General features: G+C 40.9%; 2 protein-coding genes across 2 annotated transcripts; both read right to left on the reverse strand.

Moving 5' to 3' along the window:
• Positions 1 to 12,039: 12,039 nt before the first annotated feature.
• On the reverse strand, positions 12,040 to 12,492 carry LOC134206455 (uncharacterized). Its single transcript, XM_062682176.1, has one exon. It carries the CDS (start codon positions 12,490 to 12,492, stop codon positions 12,040 to 12,042), a length of 453 nt encoding a protein of 150 aa, XP_062538160.1.
• Positions 12,493 to 12,505: 13 nt separating this feature from the next.
• On the reverse strand, positions 12,506 to 17,188 carry LOC134206456 (uncharacterized). Its single transcript, XM_062682177.1, has 2 exons — positions 16,940 to 17,188; positions 12,506 to 13,561 (listed from the first exon to the last, which is right to left on the reverse strand). Exons 1-2 carry the CDS (start codon positions 17,186 to 17,188, stop codon positions 12,506 to 12,508), a joined length of 1,305 nt encoding a protein of 434 aa, XP_062538161.1.
• Between the last annotated feature and the right edge of the window lie 3,557 nt (positions 17,189 to 20,745).

The raw sequence follows: 20,745 nt of genomic DNA on the forward strand, positions 1-20,745 counted from the left end.
AGCAAGTCAAACCACCTTCCTTTTGCCAGTGGAGATATATCAGATTCCACACTGATATTCTTCCCTCCCCCTTCATACGGGAGCTTGGCAGAAGGAAGGTCGTGCGATATGTGCCATCACAAATATTGCCCTCCGCTCGCTTTCAAATCGACTTCTATAAAAACATTCTTCATGCCTGCCGTATCCTAACGGAACTATCAATTCTATACTTTCGCCTCTAATGCTATCATGAACATGTACGTCCAAGTTTGGAAGATGATATTAGCATTTCCATATCATTGTAAATCGTTTAACTTCACGTAGAAGTAACACACACGAAATCATTAATTTAATGAATTACATATTACTCACAGAACTGTCATATTTTTTCACCTTGGAATAAGAAGCAAATACAGTTACAATATTGAATTACCCTCATGAATTTCAGTATTGATGTTATTTATTTAATATATATTTACTCAACTAATATTTCTGTTTGCTTTTTAGGTATTACGTAAGCATTCTAGATTGCACCCCCGGCGATACTTTATTTAGATAAATTTTTAAAATAGCTGCATCAAAACTATTTTGTTACACCGAAGAGAAGAAACGTTATTTTTGATACATACATATGAATACAACTGTTGAAGTGCAGAATATAACATGAAAATGGTAAAGAGTATTTTTGCACGTTCCCATTTGAACTACAGTCGACTCTCCCTATCTCGATATCTCTCTATCTCGATGTGTTCTGGTCATAATTTGCTCAGGATTCTCTCTCCCTATGTCGATATATTCATATTTCTATGCTACTAGACGATTTTTGGACGACTAAAATAAATACTCCCCCTAAACAATTAGAAAATTCCCATAAGAAAATAGAAAATTGCCAATAAAGAAATCAGGGTATGAGCAATAAATAAATATAAAATTTCCACAAATAAAACAAAATTTCCATAAACAATTAAAAATTTTCCACAAAACAAAAATAAATAAGCACTTTTAAAAGCAAAAATTGCAATTCAAAATTTCCATAAATAAATCAATATTAGCAATAAAAAATAACAAAATTTTCCTCAAAATAAATATATTTTTTCCATAACAAAATAAAATTTTTCCACGAAATGATCAATAAAAAGCAATAAAAAAAAATAAGAAAATTTCCATAAAGAAATATAAAAAAGCAATCAAACTGTGCTTTTTTTCCATAGATGACCCCTTCTTTAAAAGCGTTTAAAATTCATGTAAAATTTCATCAGCTTTATTGCTTTCTTGAATTTTTAATGGAAATTTTCTTATTTTTTTATTGCTCTTTATTGATTATTTTGTGAAAAAAATTTATTTTTTTATGGAAAAAATATATTTATTTTGTGGAAAATTTTGTAATTGTTTATTGCTAATATTGATTTATTTATGGAAATTTTGTATTTTATTCGTGGAACATTTTCATTTCTTTATGGAAAATTCTTCTTTTTTAATTGCTATTTTTGCTTTTAAAAGTGCTTATTTATTTTTGTTTTGTGGAAAATTCTTAAATTTTGTTTGGAAATTTTGTTTTATTTGTGGAAATTTTATAATTATTTATTGCTCTAACCCTGATTTTTTTATTGGCAATTTCCTAATTGTTTATGAAAAATTTCTAATTTTAAATGGAAATTTTATTTAGCTGCCATTTTTGGACAATAACAAACACATGAACAACGAGAGATGACATTTGTTTTGTTGTAGTTTTTCATAGCAACGAGCTTTTATCAATCTAGTACCCATTTCAATTATCCTTCCATTCCCCGATCTCTCCCTATCTCGATGGTCCCTTCAATATCGAGATGTGGAGAGGCGACTGTACATAGTTGATTCTGATGAAAATATGCGCATCCTTGCGCATCACTCCATTTTTGGAAGAGCGTAATATTCAGTACATTTATACAATCTTCTGGGATTCATTGTTAAAATATTCAATACCGTTAGTTGATTTTCATTTTATGATTGTTTCAAGTAATTCCACTTTCTCTGCACAATTTGTATAGAAAAACATTTATATGATGCATAAAAAATTAACAATTCACTGTATGCAGCGTCAACTCTGAATAATCTTTTAATCTATCTTCGACCTATATTCAACAAAATCTATATTCAACAACGGTTTTCGTAATAGAGGGACATATTTAAGTATTTGATTTGAGTAATATTGAACATTACTTTTATAGAAGTATGAAGGTATATAGTATTTATTTTGCCATCATCCAATTTACTCGATATCAATTTTTTTTCAAATCTGAAATATTGCAGATTTTCGATTGTGCACATTTGTCAAATGAACAGATTGATGAAGGTGCTAGAAGTATATCGGAATGAATCATAAAAATCAACTGACGTAAATGGTGATATAGAAGGACACATCAGGGTTCTGAATATAAGAGCTCCCGATGCCAACGCGCATATTTTTCTTGCTATCTAAAAAGGGAAAATTAGTTGTAAAATAATATCTATGAGGAATAAGAAATAAACAACAGATTCAAACCACTTTTCGGAAGCATGTTTGGAACCGAAGAAAGAAAAAACACACAGCTTTTTGTTGTCAAAGTTTCAACGAATCATAGATTGCTTAGATCCATCCTTGAATCCTACTATAAAAAAAAAGTTGTTGTACACCTCATGTGTCAAAAGGGGTGGTTCAAAGCATTATGGCACCGTTGCGTAAAAAGCTGGATTTTTAACTTTTATCCTATAAATTTCCGTATTAGGTATCAGAAAACCGCACAATTTTATGATAAACTGTACATTCGTGTGCGACGATCATAGCAGCCACTTATATGACGTGGTGGGCTGTCAACCCACTGTAAATATTTGAAAAGCATCTTTTTGCCTTTCTCGCACACCAGACTGAGAGTACCGCCAGGCTGAATGTTTATTCCAAAAACAACTCGACGAAACAAAATATTGTTTGTGTATCTGTATATGTGGCTGTTCAACTTATATTTGAAGCAGTTACTCTTAACCTATTTGGTCGCAGCAAGCTACAGCTCGAAGTGAATTTGGGTCATATTATTTTCAGTTTAAAATTATAACTGCAGCAGTTTTACGGATGAGCAAAACACCCTCACTGCTAGGGGATTCAATTGAGGTTTTATTAGGAGCAACCAAACTTGTCGGCACCAGTGCTAAAAGCGTTTCAATCCAATATCAACCGTCCGACAGCGGTGTTGATAGAAAAAATATAAACCAGGCTGCCATTCCGCGCGCAAGAGAGTGCTGAATTTCGACGAAAGCCTCGATGTTGTCCCATGCTGACAAACAACGCTCTAGAAGCATGGATGTAATATTGGTAAAGTTTGCCACCACATCGCATGAAAGTTCGTCGGAAACTCGGAAAGACCTATATTAGATTTCACTATGATTGAAGCATGAGATTATGCCGAAAAAGTTTGCTTCGACGAAATACGAGTCATAGCCCGGCCGACCGGCACATGAAATTGAAGAAAACTAAATCTACAACGACTGTTAGATTTTCTAACAATTTTGTTCAAGAACCTACCAAAACCTGTATAAAACTGTGCATATTCGAAATTGTTTGATTCTTATACAAAAAATGTAAGCTCACAAACAAATATTGTAAGAAAAGCTTGAAAAATTGTAAGGTATCATACAATATTTGTATAATAATCTACCATTTTCGCATATTCCCAGTTCTTACACAGGTTATGGTAGGTTCTTATACAGAATTGTAGGAAAATCGAACAATCAGCGGTTGGGTGAAAGATATTACTTCAGTAGCACATCGCAATTTCCCACTGCAAAAGTTTTTAGGAATAAAGAAATACGCTCGAATCTAACATTTTCCAGTTTAATGTTGAATTGTGTCCGTCAAATTCCCTACACTGGTCAGATGACTTTGTTACCCGATTGTTCTCTAATGAGGCCGTTATCACAATACTATTCAATCTAATGGTAATAGATGCAATCAAAACTGGGTGCATTCATATGTACACAATACACATGCTGTAGACTCCAATTATCATTATCATTATCGTCAACACCGATGGCCGTCTCCCGCTGCTCCCATTTATCGATACGATATCATTGGTTTTCCGATTTGCTCTACTCTACGTGGCTTTGTGCAGAATGTACTTTTTTGTTCAATTTTCATCCCAATCCGTTGCCGCTGTGCAAACTGCGCACCATTCCATTTTAATGTTCAGCTTTCTGTCATACTCCATAGTCCTTGTTCTATGTGGAGAGAATCGCTTACCCAAAGTAGTACCCAGCTTCAAACGCAGCGACGGCGGCGGTGGAACGAAGCCAACCAGCCAACGCGCGGCTGAGCAACCGACCGTGCATCGTAAAAGGAAGCGATCTGCCTGATGGGATGAAGGCCTCAACTAACTGCAAACTGTCTGCTAATTGTCATTTGCATCTTTCTTCGCAAATCGTTTCCAGTTACAGCGTGAATATCTTCAAGCTGTTGCAAAAACAGTGCGCCTCGGTGCAATGGAGTTTAGAATCTGCAGCGAGCTACACGTAAGAGACACAGATCGCAGATAAAGTAATTGAGTTCTAAGTTGCGAACGGCAGACAGTGGTATTAGTTTAGTTAATTTGAAATGTGGATATAACTAAGGCAGACGATGCATTATTGCAAGTATCGGGGAGGAAGGATCACAACATTGCACACCTTAGAAACTCAACAATGTAACAATAGGCGATATGTTTGCATGGAGCTAAATCAACAAAGATTCAAATTGTTTGGCGGCATTCATTTTGAATTCGAATCTGAAACATGCATTTTTCACTGCAATCCGTTTTGGATAAAGTTCTATGACATTTAACTGGTTTTCGATTTTAGAGTCGTGCTGTTTCCCTACTATGGTTTCGATCTGCGGCGTCAACAAGCTGGACGTGCATATAGTCTTTGCTGTTGTCTTCCAGGCTTCCAAGCTCAAAAACCATGACGTAAAACAGCACCAACCCGCCAGCGCAGGCGACTCAGTTATCGACGGTCCTTAGAGTCATGTCGAGGCTGCTAAAAAATATCACGCATCCTTTATTACCAAGATATTTAAAACAGACTGATACTGTGCCTCAGTATTTACACAACAATTTATTATTTATTATGCATTCCCAATCAAAATTTGTTTGGCATTTAGTAGAGTAGTCCAAAATTATCATTTGCTGATATTATGAAGAGCTTTTGGTTCATCTATATCCGGACAAATTTGTGATCGATACTAGAGGCCTGAATAATCGACACTATAGCGGCGGCGGTAGAGAAGAACGTGGAGATGGCTTAATGGTGATCTGGAAGTAAATTAAACGAGTTATACGGTGGAAGCCGATAAGCGACTGCATTTGTGTGTTGAGAATTCAGGACATATTCTTCAACTATAGTCTGGTCAGAATACATGCCTCATCAAACAATAGGCATTATGACATAAAGGATGCGTTCTACGAGAACCTTGATGAAGCCTACGGAGAGTGCCCAACACACGATTGACATCGACGATGACAAGGCTCAGATCAAGATAGAAAGCTTTTTTCGAACTGCCATTCGATACGGAATAGAAGCTTTCTACCAAAGTTAATGGCCTGTCACTTTGATTCGGATCACTATCTTGTAGTTGCAAACATTCGGGCGACTATCCAGCGAGATGCATTCGCGAAACTACAACGAAACAACATACGAACAAACGACATAACGATTCGTTCAAACAACCAACGCTTAGCAGTCGAAGGGGTTGCAGAGCAGTACCGCCAGAAGTGGATATTTGGTAGTAGTGCGTAACGGTGTAAATCTGGCCATATTGTCAGGCTCAGTACAACACTGAAGCTAACAATATGGCGCCCCTAACCCCGAATCCCATGGGACCAGCTATGGCAGCTAATGCACGAACACGATTTTCCGGATAAACTGACACGGTTGATCAAAGCAACGATGGATCGGGTGATGTGCGTAGTTCGAGTTTCAGGGGCATTCTCGCGTCCCTTCGAAACCCGCAGAGGGTTACGGCAAGGTGATGGTCTTTCGTGTTTGCTATTCAACATCGCTTTGGAAGGGGTAATACGAAGAGCAGGGATTAACACGAGTGGTACAATTTTCAATAAGTCCGTCCAGCTATTTGGTTTCGCCGACGACATAGATATTATGGCACGTAACTTTGAGAAGATGGAGGAAGCCTACATCAGACTGAAGAGGGAAGCTAAGCGGATCAGACACGTCGAAGACGAAGTACATGATAGGAAGAGGGTCAAGAGAAGACAATGTGAGCCACCCACCGCGAGTTTGCATCGGTGGTGACGAAATCGAGGTGGTAGAAGAATTTGTGTACTTGGGCTCACTAGTGACTGCCGAAAATGACACCAGCAGAGAAATTCGGAGACGCATAGTGGCTGGAAATCGTACCTACTTTGGACTCCGCAAGACGCTCCGATCGAATAGAGTTCGCCGCCGTACCAAACTAACAATCTACAAAACGCTCATTAGACCGGTAGTCCTCTACGGACACGAGAGCTGGACGATGCTCGTGGAGGACCAACGCGCACTTGGAGTTTTCGAAAGGAAAGTGCTGCGTACCATCTATGGTGGAGTGCAGATGGCGGACGGTACGTGGAGGAGGCGAATGAACCACGAATTGCATCAGCTGTTGGGAGAACCATCCATCGTTCACACCGCGAAAATCGGACGACTGCGATGTGCCGGGCACGTAGCCAGAATGTCGGACAGTAACCCGGTGAAAATGGTTCTCGACAACGATCCGAAGGGCACAAGAAGGCCAGGTGCGCAGCGGGCAAGGTGGATCGATCAGGTGGAAGATGACTTGCGGACCCTCCGTAGACTGCGTGGTTGGCGACGTGTAGCCATGGACCGAGCCGAATGGATAAGACTCTTATATACCGCACAGGCCACTTCGGCCTTAGTCTGAATAAATAATAATAATAACCCCGAATCCCAAGGTGTCAGGCGACCCGTGCCGAGGGGATGAATGACTTGGGGGGTGAAACAATTGGCCAGATCGTTAACGGAGCCAGTGGAGGTTCCATAGAGTAAGGGCTGCTTCGGCGGCAAGCGGGTGGCAGTGTGTGGTACCCACACACCCCCAAGTGGTGCACATATGGTGCAAGCGAATGGGAGTTAAGGGTATTACTCGTAATACCCCTACAGAGTGAGGGACCGAGTGTATGGGTGAGCAAACAAGTAAGACTCGCATGGTACGCATGGTCGGTAGTGTTAGAATGATTGAAGTCTGGTGAGGCCTGGCAGGAGTGTCGGGGGGTTGATGCTTCTGCGGCACCTCCGAAATTGAAGACATGTAAGGTAAATGGTGCCACTCCGTTGCAGGATGGGGAAACCACCACACTGACTGAGGACTGTCTAGGCTTCGAAATATCAATAGGTCGGTACTGCCTGCAAAGTACCTGTCCGAAACCCTATTGGCAGTATCAAAGCCCGGGCAGGTGAGTGTTAAAAAGCGTGACGTGCCGGGTGTTCCACGCCCAAACGATGCACAGGAGGTGCACAGAGTGGATACAAATGGAAGATGGGGGTATTACAACCCCCACTGAGTGAGAGACTGAATGTCAAGAAAGTGGTGCACAAGTGGTGCAAACGATAGGGATTGAATGAATGAGCGAGCACACAAGTTAGACTCGCATGGTACGTGTGGTCAGAGTGACTGCTTGGGCAGTAGTGTGATCCGGCTAGGGACAGATGGAGTGCAGTCTCGCTAGGCCTGGCAGGAGTGTCGGGGGCAGATACCTCTGCGGCACCTCAGAATTAGGGAACACGAAAGTCCCGCTATGCCTGGCAGGAGTGTCGGGGGGTTGAAGCTTCTACGGAACCTCAGAATTAGGAGACATGAAAGGGTCTGCCTCGTAGCTGAGGTAGGAGCGGCATAAGAGCCACCAACCTAGGGTTGCCTCCGGCTTGGTAGACAAGTGGTGCCACCCTGTTGCAGGACGGGGTGAACATCATACTGAATGAGGACTGTTACTGTTACTGTTACTGTTACTGTTGCAGGTTACCCGTAGCTTTTTCTCGTAGCCTCCCCAGGTGTCTGGTTGCAGATTTCCATTACCTTTGTTAAAAAAAATAAGTTGGATGAGCGGATAGAAGATGCCAACGTACTGTCGAAGTCAACATAGTGCAAGGGAATATCCACGAAACAATGACTACAACAGCGCTACACTTTGTTTACGCACTGTACTGCAAAATGGTGTGTTTGATGAGGAGTGCCAGTGAGTAACGGACGATTTTCAACGCGCGCTCCTGTGACTCTGGCGTGCATTTTTTTGACAGTTTGATTTGAAATTTATAAAATTCAAATATATCTCTATTAGTTGAACTTACTTAGTTAAGACTATAAAATCGTTTAGATGGAGTAAAATCAAAGACCAGAATTTTTTGCACTGAGTGTAGGACAACACTGCCGCCAGGATTCGGATGCTTCTGGGTGATTCCCGATGCAATAGAGAACGGTACAGTGTTCAAAGGACAAAAAAGAAACGAATCCACGGCAGTAAGAGAAGGCTACACGAGAAAACTTTCGATAGCAGAAACGCAGAAGAACATGGATAAAAACGATATGCGAAGGTTTTTTTGCAACTATCAATGGCGCGCGTCATGATACTCCGCCAGTACCCTCTATGTGTAATGACTGATAGAGAAATTTGCTAGCAGAGTTGCAGAGTGGCAGCCAGGTGGAAGGAGCACTTCAAATATTTGTTGAACCGTGAAAGCGAAGTTGTATTAAGGTCTGAGGGAAGGGTTTTCCGTTATGAAAGCACGTGGTAGCACTCTTCGTAAGAGAAAATCGCACGATTTGGCCCGCCAGAATGAAGCTGTCAGTGACGCTAACATTAGTCCATCATTTCCAATTTACAATTGTTTGAGCATTGCAGTAAATGGAGAACCAAAAAAACTGGCAACAATGAAGCTGACAAAACTGGCAAAAGAAAGAAATCTATCACTCGTGCAGCGGATATGTGAGAGAAAAATAGCAGCACCGACCAATCACGGATCAAAATAAACAAACTCTAGCTGATTTAGGAATATGATGATCGTGGGGCTGGTGAAGCAGAGATGTGAAATACAAAGGCAAATAAGACAAATAAAACAAATAAGACAAATTAGGCAAATAAGACAAATAAGACAAACAATACATGTAAGAAAAAATACACAAGTAAGACAAATCAGTTTGCATTTTGCCGTCGTTGTTGCCTAAAGAGCGAAAAGATTTCTACGCGTGATTATAGGTAACTAATGGACATTGTTTATAAAACGTCTGAAGACAGATCTTTGTGCGTGAAAATTTCCTCGATGGATGCCATGCGTAAGAATCGCGAACCACGGAAGTTTTGTTATTTGAGCGGAAATACGGTACAGTGGAGTATTCAGTGCAAGAAAAATTTCCCGTGGATTTGGGCCTCGATCACTTGTACCTACACGGGTGTAGGTGGTGGTGTGTTGGGTGTCTTTATAGACGTGAAAAGTGAAATACCGCCGTCGCAGGAAATTGGAAATCATAAAGAGAAGGGTTTTTATGATAATCTGAATAACAAATGATTCGAGTGCCAAAGGAAAGGACATCGCAAAGATGCATGTCCTTTGCGAAATAAACGAATGACCTAGAAATCGGCAATCACGTTTGCCGGAAAAGTTAACATATGCCAGGACAATGGAGAAGGTATTGACGAGGAAGACATTGAGGAAGAAACGATCGAAATTCTGGATGAAGCGATGCAGCAATCTGTGGAAGAAGAAGAAGAACAGGACCAAGAACAGGATCCAACGAAAATAGTATGTAGGGGGAAAGACGGCTTTGGCAAGTTTTGTTCTATTATTGGCAGGGGGGTTTTTGTCGACCAAATTTTATGAAATTTGGCCACAATATTCTTTGATATGCAAAGAATGTTTATGCCAAATTTGAGCCTAGTCAATCATAAAAAAAACCCCTGCCAATAATAGAACAAAACCTGCCAAAGCCGTCATTCCCCCTATTTAAAAATAAAACGGATCAGTTGTGGTACGAGCACAAAGGAATTCTTAATTACAAAAGAAATTTTGCGGGAATATGCGGAGGAACAACAGAAGAAGAAAGAGGAGGATCTGAGAGAACAAGCAAAGTACGCAGCTCGCAAAAAAGCGCGAAAAAATGTATTGTTATTATGATAACTTTGTTATTTAACCTTCTGTCTGTGCTCAAAAAAACTTACGTTGTCTGTGCTCTGGGGTCAAATTGACCCCAAATTGAAATTGCTATAACTTTCTTAATGTTTGACTATTTTTGGATTTTTGGGGCTGTTTCGAAAGATAATTTAATCATCTTTCAGGTCGTTACCAAAGACTGACTATTGGTGGGCGGGTACATTGCGAGGAGGGGTTTTAGTGAACAAGGGTACAAAAACACTGGTTTTTCATGAATATTTTACTTATATCCGAAAATCCTACCCATTTTGAACTGCACCTTTTTTTAAAAAGGTTATGCAGAAAGGCGTGTGCTCTGACATGAGGCGTTGATAAGTTTAGAACTTGGCCGCCAGGTGGTGGTATATTTGAATTCGTTATTTTAGACTACTCAAGATATTCCGATATATTGAATTCTCCTCAGTGTAAATATTCTTATCGCACAAATTTAAAATTTGTTAAAATGGCGTCTTCATCAAAGGTCGTCTAGTGGAAATGGACTGTCTTGTGATGGAAGTAATAATTGGGGATATTACAAATAGACGAAAAATTTACTGATCTTTGGTTACGCATGTAGACCCAAAGGCCTTAATTCCATGGTTTTCTTGGATGACCTAAAACATATTTTATGAACACATTCTATTAATTGCAGCATCGCTGGAGCAGGTTGAATACAAAGACAACTTTTGATGAACTCTACCACAACTTTCATGCTTGTTAAAAATGGTACAAACCAAAATACATCAGATCTCACATGGAACAATATACTCAAATATAACAGCTCACTAGCGCCACATCTTGGAAAAAGTGCTCATTATATTGAGCACTACTTTGTAGTCCTGGACATCCTGAACAATGTTGCCGAATACAACTTGGGTGTAGGTATGAGGGATCTCAAGCTAAAGCAATATTTCAAACATGCAAGAATATTGCAGGTACACTAGCGCTGTCTATTTGTAAATTTCCTAATTGTTTATTCCGTCACATTACAGACCATTTCCACCAGATGAACTTTGTTTAAGACGTCATCTTTACAAAATTCAAATTTGTGCGATAAGAATATTTACAATGAGGAAAATTCAATATATCGGAATTACTTGAGTAGTCTAAAATAATGTATTCAAATATACAGCCACCTAGCATCAAGCTCTAAACTAATCAATGTATCATATCAAAGCACACGCCTTCCTGTATAACCTTTTTGAAAAGGTGCAGTTCAAAATGGGTAGGATATTCTGATATAAGTAAAAGCATGAAAAATCACTGTTATTGTACCCTTTTTTACGAAAACCCCTCCCCGTTATGTACCCGCCCACCTATAGTCAATCTTTGGTAACGACCTGAAAGATGATTAAATTATCTTTCGAAACAGCCCCAAAAATCAAAAAACATTGAGAAAGTTATAGCAATTTCAATATGGGGTCAATTTGACCCAAGAGCACAGACAACGTAAGTTTTTTGAGAAAGTACACTGTAGCGCATATTTTCAAGATTTTTCAAGCGATTTTGCACTTACGAGACAGATCTCGGCGAGTTTTATCAAGCTACCAAAAATTAGGAGAATCGGTTGAAAACTAAACAAATAGCAGCCACTCAAAGTGGCCTGAGGTCATATTGACCCCAGAGCACAGACAAAAGGTTAATATGTTCCTTGGCTCCGCAGAGTTTTATATAAAACATATTAACCTCAAATAAAGGAATTAGGAAAAAAATAAGACAAATTAGACAAATTAGACAAATAAGAGGATCAACTAGTCGTTTAGGAATTCCTCCGTATATTCTTTTGAACATTCTATTGGTTATTCCTTCAGTCTGGACTGGAGACTGTTACAATCATTCCAGAAGTATGTTCTCGCTGGAATCTGAATGCGCTAACAGCAGGGCTCATGACAACTCTAGTCTTGGTATCGATTGTCGTTTCTTCTTCTCGCTTAAGTCCTCTAAAGGCACTACTTTGGATTTGGCCATCAGCAGACGAACTGTAGTACTGCCCTCTCGTGTAACACATCGCAGATAGATTACTGCTCCGTATGCTTTCTCCGAGGCGTCAGAGAATCCGTTTAGCTCACTTGAAATCACATTATTGTCAAATGCGATCCAGCGAGGAACGGAGACTGCATCCAGTCGATCCAACTTTGTCCAGAACTGTAGCCATTGGGACTGCAGATCTGCGCTCAACGGCTCATCCCAAGCATACTTCTTTTTCCGAAGCTCTTGGAGAAACATCTTCGCTTGCACAATCACTGGACCTGCTAATCCGTACGGATCGAACAAACGAGCAGAGTCAGAAAGAACGATACGTTGCGTAATAGGTAACGACTGCTTCCAGCGTGGCATTTTGAGCCAGAATTTATCCGTAGCTGGCTCCCAAAATAGTCCAAGGGTCTTCACCTTTCAAGATTGCTGGCTGGTTAGAGTGCCACTTCCGGAGATTGAAGCCAGCAGAACTGAGTAACGACGAAACATCACTACACAGGCTTTGTCCTTCCTTGACAGATTTCGCACCAGTTAGCATGTCATCGACATAGAAATTGCGCTTTACGACCTGGGCTGCTGCAGGGTACGCCTGTTCTCCTTCATCGACACACTTCTTCAGACTTTGAGTTGCTAAGTACGGCGCTAACGAAGTGCCGTAAGTCACTGTACTCAACTGATACGTTCGAATTGGCTGATCAACGGACTCTCGCCGAAGAATCCTTTGCAATGGCCGATCTTGTTCGACTACGTTGATCATTCGATACATTTTCTCTATGTCATTGACTATAGCGTACTTCTGGAGGCGGGAATGAAGCAGTATTAACAGCGAATCGTCTTGGACCACCGGTCCTACCATCAGTGTGTCGTTCAGGGAAACTCCAGAATCTGTAGCACATGACGCGTCAAAAACAACTCTGAGGTTTGTTGTGGTACTATCCGGTTTGATGACTGCATGGTGTGGCAAATAATAGCTGTTTATAAGTTCTTCCTCCTCCTTACGTACTTCTCGCATATGGCCCATCATAGAATACCCGTGGATAAATTTAGTATAGAGAGCCTTCATTTCTGGATATGCAGTCAGACGGCTCTCCAAGGCCATGCACCGTTTGGTTGCTATCTCCTTTGACTTTCCCAAATGTTTCATCATGAACTGCTTCTTCAGCAGCACCACTCGAAATTTTCCATCAGCGTCTCTCGTTGTCGTCTGCTCGAAAATCAATTCACACGTAGATTCTTCGACGGAGAGACAGCTCTTCGTTCGGCATGACTCCAAATTCCAAAAGCGTGCTAACTGCTCGTGAATCTCTTCTGTGCTGACTGAGGCTGTAACAGCGCTAAGCGTGATGACTAGACTATCAGGTATTTCTCCAGCAACTATCCAACCCAGTTCGGTGTTTCGTAAAATCGGACCAGAATCCGATAGCTTCAACTGCTCACACAGCAGCAACAGTAGAAAACTGATACGCCAAAAACTGCATCTATCGCACTGGATTCGTGGAACCTTGGATCAGCTAGGCAGATGTCTGATGGCAGCTTCCAGGAACTGATGTCAATAGTTGTCTGCGGCAGATTCACAGTAATTCGAGGCAACACATAAAATTTCACATCCTTGGTTTCGAACGAAGAATAACGTGACAGAATCCTCGCTAACACCGATTGTTTCGACACCGTCATAGAACCACAGGCAAGTTCTCGTGTGAACGCTTGAAATTCATCCTTTGAGACAGGTTCTCTGTGATCATGCATATTTGAGAACCGTTATCCAGCAATGCACGAGCGATGACCGTATTTCCGAAGCGATCGGCAAGTTTCACAAGAGCGATTGACAGAAGTGTGGTGTTTCGCTGGCTTCGAGCATTGTGTGAGGTAGCAGTGTGGTGAGAAATAGTCGGTGTGTTTGTGGTAGAGATGGGCGATCCGCTCTTGAGCTGTTTTAAAGAATCGGATCATTCAAAAGTGCTGATGATCCGCAGCTCCAGTTTTGAGAACCCCAGCTCATCAGCTCGTTTACTGTGCGACAATTGAATCCGAGAAACTAAGCGCCTGACAAGCGGGTCAGCTGAAATTCCAAGAGCGAGACAGTTTTCATCTGTACGGCACAGAGCTGTGAACGGTAAAGAGATGGGTTTTTATTTCCTTGTTACACTTGAAGAGTGGGAAGAGTGATGCTCCGATCTGACAGGTGTGAGTGAATCGACTCTTATTACCATTCTCATCCCAATTCCCTTCTCAACTGTCATAACCCGAATATTGAGAGCTGAATGGATCTTATGGCAGAGTTAGAGTGGGAGCGACAGTAGATTTTCTTTTTCCAGTGAGTGAGTTCAAATAAAAACAAAAACATTCGAACTGTACGCTCCATTCTCCCATTTTCACTCTCAGTCATAATGTTCTCTCCCTCTCTCTTTAACATTCATATTCCTCGGTTGTTGCATTTGTTCTGTTTATGTCAAAACAAACCCTCTCCTGTTGTAGTCGGTTGGGTTTGCGATTGAATGAAATCATTCAAAAAATATCAATCGTTTCATCTTTTTAAATGCTGTTTAAAGTTCAGTTTGAGTGATAAAATTTTAAAACCAACGATTGAAGGTACGTAAAAAATAATCTACATTAGTTCGTTTCATTATGTATGCGAAAAAACTTCCAGATTCAGCTTCTCAAAAGACATGTCTGCACGCGGAAGGATGACGAATGGCGTGTGGTACCATTTCACTAAAGAGAAGGAAGGAACCAAAGCAAAATGCAGGTACTGTGACGTTACAATATCGTCATCAAACGGATCAACGGGCAATATGAAGCGACATCTCCGTGCGAAGCATCCAATGATATCGTTTGAAAGATGCGGCTCAGCATCGACAAGTCAGTCCAAAGGCCAGATTGCAGCTGGGTATGCTACCGGAAAAGCAAAGGTAGGAAATGAAATAAGCACGGATTCGAAAAATGAAGTCGATTGTGATTCAGCTTCTACCAAGTCGAATAATTGCCTCGCGAGTTCTGGTCAACCGCTGATGATCAATTTCGGTGACATTAACCGACCGATTTCAATCCAAAAGAGCAGAGTAATTGATATACAATTACTCAATATGATTTGCAAGGAATATCATCCATACTCTTTGGTGGAAGATCCAGAATTTGTGAAGTTTGTCGATCTCCTTTGTCCTTCCTACAAGTTACCAAGTAGGAAAACAGTTACCAACAGCCTTTTACCGACTATTTATAATAAAACACTTCTTAAAGTTACCAAGGATTTACAAGAAGCATCGGCGATAAGTTTGACATGCGATGGTTGGACGAATTTGAACAACGTGGGTTTCTACGTGTTGAAAATTTTTAATGATGTAACTGTTGAGATATCTGCAGAAAAAAACGTTTCGCTCTCAAAAACGTGTGTCCTCAAGGGAAGATCCATTAATTACGTAACGCAAAAATTGGACGTTTTCAACCCCCCCTCCCCCCTCTAAGCGTTACGTAATTTGTGGACGTTCCCCAACCATATAATGTTGAAAAAAATGACTTCGTTTTCTGATGCAGCTTTACCCAGCTCTGTAGTAGATTTAAAAAATCTGCTTAAACAAGGGCTTCAAAAGAAATTTGGTGGAAGAGAGATGAACAAACTTATCGCTCAAGCAGTGCTTTTGGACCCACGTTTTAAAAGACAGGCTTTTGGTTCTGACGATGCTTACGAGGCAGCTTACGATTCTATAACAGAGCACATATCTGGAATCGAAAATGAGGAAGTTGATGACGATAAGAGACTGAAAAGTATGGAACCTGTACCATCATCATTGTGGGAGGAATTTGATCACGAAATTACGGAAGCTCGAGAGAAACAGGATCTATTATCGGCAGTATCATTGGAGTTTGACAAATATCTCGCTGAACCAAACTTGTCGCGGACCAACGATCCTCTCGAATGGTGGGACAGCAGGAAAGTGGTATATCCGAAAGTGTACGACCTCATGAAGAAAAGACTGTGCATTCCTGCTACTTCTGTACCGTGCGAGCGCATTTTCTCAAAAGCTGGTGAAATTTGTACGGAGAAGAGAAGCAGATTGTCGCCAAAGCATATTGAACACACACTTTTTCTCAATCATAATTTGAAGTGATTTGATTGTTTATGGTATTTTTTTAAAAAATGAAGTTAAATAAAGAAAGAAAATTTATTTTATATTGTTTTAATAAAAGTACAAAAGAAACATTTAAATTCATATTGTTCAAATGCAAATATTTTTACAAAACGTAAAAAAATGTTGAAAATGAAATGAGCTGAAGAGCTGATCAACAGATCCGGTTCCATGCAAAGAACTGATGTTTTGCACATCTCTAGTAGAGGTGGCTGTCGTGTCTGTGGTGGAGTAGTGGTTTGGACGGGTGTTGGTGGAGATATTTGAGTATTATTCGTCCGGGATTGATGCGATTGCGAATGCTGTACTGACTGTTGACGAGGCTGAGATTGAGCGTTTGATTTCGCGACTTGAGGCCTGTTCGGGATGCTCGACGTTTGGTTCTGCGTGCTAGAAGCGGATGGGAAATACGGATGCAAAAGATGGTGATGACGTTGTCCACACTTTGCACAGCTACGCCTCGAACAACCTGCTACAAAATGACCAGAACACAAGCAATTCAAGCAAAGTCCAAGTCTTCGGAACAATAATTTTCGGTCGATCACTCTCATTTTGTCAAAACGACGACACTGTTCGACGCTATGCGGTTCACCATTGCAGACTGGACAATTACTTGAAGCAGAACCAAGCGTGTGAACTGCTGAGCTCTTGAATGGTCTTCTTTGATCACCTGTACTGCGTACTGACGTAGAATGCAGAATTGCGCAATGTTTCTCCAGAAAATCAGTCATAGCATCACACTGAGGAATGTTCTTCGAACTGTGATGAGTTTCCCATTGGCGAAGGGTTGCTGTATCTAGCTTCTGCGACAACATGAATGCTAGAATTGTGATCCAGTTCTCAGTGTTTTCTCCCAACTTTTCCAACTGCTGAAGATTGACCTTGAACGTCATCAGGACGGTATTCAGGGCATCAAACGACTCCCACTTCATCACTGGAACAGAAAACAACGCCTTCAGATGTTCGTGTGCTATCAGCTTATGATTCTTATATTTCGCCTCGAGAATATTCCATGCAATGTTGTAGGTGGCAGCGCTCACCTAAACTTGGTTCATCTGAAGTAATGCTTCATCATTCGAAGATGCTCGCAAGTAATTAAACTTGTCGATTGGACTCAAATCACTGTTGTCGTCAATCAACGATTTGAAATTATCGCGAAAATTGATCGAATCTTGCAGCTTGCCGGAAAACGATGGAAGCTTCAGCTTTGGATACTTCAACCGGGAAGGATGGCATGCAACTTGATGTTCAGGAGTCTCTACTTTCGTTCTAGGGCGTTTAGCAAGCAACGCTGGCTTCAAACGAAAATACGAACTTTCAAAATTCTTGTATGTCTGCACACTATCACCGCAGACGGGAGCATTTTCCGCGCTATCAACACCATCGTCATCAGCCGCACTTTCAAACTCTTCGCTGATCTCGTCTAGAAGCTTATCAATATTCATCCTAATGATACAGAACCGATCAAAAATTTCATCTAGTTTCACTCAACGTAATTCAACCATATCACTGTCACGAACTGCATCAAAATTATTCACAAAATCCTTTACATTCGCCAAAGCTGCGTTCATCTGATCTTTCACCAGTTGCCTCAAATTTGACTTCGGAATTCTGAATAGCATAAAGATCACACTTCACTAGCACTGAACCACGACCGAGACCTCAAGCGGAACGGATTGACAGAATTGACAGCTCAATTATCAACCCTTAACTATGGGAAATAGTCAAATGGCAAATGTGCCGAACTAAATAGTCAACTGAAGAACTCAATATGGCTTCTCCAAAATTCCACAAATAAAATTCAATTTGTCCACACCCGCACCACAGTACGGTAACAGAGCGCTTGCAAATTTAACTCAAGACAATGCGCTTTTATTTGGTTAACGTCACATGCAGACCACACGTTGAGCCCAAGCCTTCTCAACCACACATTCACACACACTCTACTCAGCTGAATTTAGATGCTTCGGGGTATCTAAAATGTCGAAATGCAGCATCAAAATCTAATATTCAGCATAAGTTGTGAAGAACGTTGATTCCAAACTGCGTACACGGCCACACAGGAGACTTTAAATCACTTTTACTAACTGCTATCTATTGGCAGTAATTAATTAACTTGCTCACTAGCAGAAGACGGATATCGATTCCGTACAATGGATCAGAGCACACTTTGCACTCCGCATACAATTTTACAAGTTCACTTTTCACGCAAAATATCGTTGGACAATGGGTCGGAAACACAATTAACCCAGGACGCACTATTCACCAGGACGTGGTCCCGCGGATTGCTCTTATCCGGCTCGATCAGGACCAAAAATGTTAGTTATAAAACTGTTTTTCACTGGCCAGATCAAATCTACGGGTCACTCGCGGAATAGCGCGTTTCGGAACTTAGCTTTAAAAACACGGATTGCTGTTATACTGCTGCGCGATAGATACTTTATTACTACGAACAAACAAACTACATAACGTTCAACAAAAAAGCGGACTGTATGTGTTTTTCCCGACCGTACTAAGTGATACACTAGAGCGAACTAAATTTCTACTCCGTACTGCGATCACGATCGACCCGACGGCAGTTAGCTGCCGAAGAGCTACCTATCCTTTGACCTAACTCGCTGATACGCATTTACATACGCAATAGATATAGTGTGAGAAGAAATATACGACGATGAAACACACTCGTATTGTCTGTATTACTGCTGCCTATCTGATTGCTTAGTGAGGTGCATCTTGGGATGAAAGATTCTAAATCTGTACGTAACATGGCCCTTTCTGTCGAACGACCATTTTGGCCAAACGACTTTTTCGACCAAACGATATTTTCGGCCGTAGCGCATATCTTATTGTTGATTGGTTATTGACTTCTGCCGAGTACCTCGCTTCAATTGCTTTTGCCTTTCTTAGTAAATCAATAATCTTCTGTATTCCATCGTACCGGGATTGCGCTAACTGCAACCTTTTTGATGATGAATCGATTCAACATTATACACTTACTAATGTGATGGCCACTATCATTGCCATCCCCCGTCATCAGTCTTTACTATTATTGTGATCCGTTATGCACTAGCAGAGTATAATAATTCACACCTTGAAGTTCTCCCACATCGACCCCCAACCGATGAATAAGCATCTCAGTGACCAATAAACATGTTCCCGTTCCGACTAAAGGCATATTGGTTATCGACCAGAAAATCTCCAAAAGTAATTGAGGTTAATATCTACCTAAACGAAATAAGATTGAAACGGTCAAAAGTCACTGCTCCTTTTCTATTTTTAGCAAACCAATTAATCTAATCGACACAAAAAAATAACTATTTCCATTACCATCATCATTATGACATAATGATTATTCGCCGGGTACGGCAGGTACTAAAACTCTTAAGCACCACCGAAAAACCTCTTCGCGCTTCTTATCTGTTTACAAGCCAATCGAGATGACCGAATGGTTTAACCATCTCCAGCGAAAATTCCGCTTCATCTTTCCACTTCAAGCCAATAAAGCTTATAAAATTACCATAATTAGGCTTCATAATTATCTCATCCCAAAAAACAGAGAATCCCAAAAATTCCACCGAAGACCAGTCTGCAGCCTTCCACAATCAGAAAGGATAGATTCATTGCGCCCCCAGCCCCTATTTTAGGTTTATTTTATAGGCTCTATCGTGACGCTCCGTGATCCACCTGCTGCGGGGGAGTGCGGACGGTAATGACAACGCGACGACTCTGAGACAACGGCGATGAATGTAAGTCGGATCGTTCGTCTTGTGGCAAATTCAGCACACCTCTCGGATGAAATTACGATTTTATGGGCTCATTATTCTTTGATAAATATCAACCTTCCACCGTGCTTCCAATTCTTCTTATTGCTCATCCTCCTGGCTCCATTCGACCTGGGAAAGGAATGTGGCCCTCATGCTGAATAAATAAGTCAGTTTGCGGTGTCGTGACCGACCTCGGAAAATCGTTACCAGAAGATTTTCGAAGGTGTGTACAACCGTCAATGGCACCCCGGCTTGGTGAGTTGCTTCTGTCCGTGCGAAGCTGGATTGAACTCGTACAGCAGGAATGCAGTAAAAATAATAATGCGTCCATAAATCTGTCCGACGATACGGTTTTTCTGGCGGTAGATTCTTTTTTGAGTTAGTATTCTGGAGCGTGGATGAACAGCTTCTACGGAGAGTATGGCGACACATGGCGGGGAAACGGAAGCTGACTTCCCGCACAAACAAACGCGTATTAAACGGATCATAAATTAGATCCTTTTTATGCGGAGATTTATGAACTGAAAAAATCGCAACTTCTGTTGGAGAGCAAAGATCGGGAAGAATGAGTGACGTGAAAAAACATAAATCGGTTTGAACCGAGCTGGTAATTCGGGTGAAATTGAACCACATGTAAATTTGTTAATGATCACAAGTAGTCTATCTAAGATATGCTTTTTATCAATGCCAAACGCTAAGTATTGTTGCTAAATCATTCAAAACAA

Source organism: Armigeres subalbatus, chromosome 1, assembly GCF_024139115.2.
Source record: "Armigeres subalbatus isolate Guangzhou_Male chromosome 1, GZ_Asu_2, whole genome shotgun sequence".
NCBI lineage: Eukaryota > Metazoa > Arthropoda > Insecta > Diptera > Culicidae > Armigeres > Armigeres subalbatus.

Excerpts from the sequence above, each read along its gene's own strand:
- LOC134206455 (XM_062682176.1), bottom strand. The coding sequence starts at position 12,492 with ATGCCACGCTGGAAGCAGTCGTTACCTATTACGCAACGTATCGTTCTT.
- LOC134206456 (XM_062682177.1), bottom strand. The coding sequence starts at position 17,188 with ATGAAGTGGGAGTCGTTTGATGCCCTGAATACCGTCCTGATGACGTTC. Across the intron at positions 13,562-16,939 it reads CAATTCTGCATTCTACGTCA|TTGAAGCTATCGGATTCTGG; the intron begins GTACGCAGTACA and ends CTGTGTGAGCAG.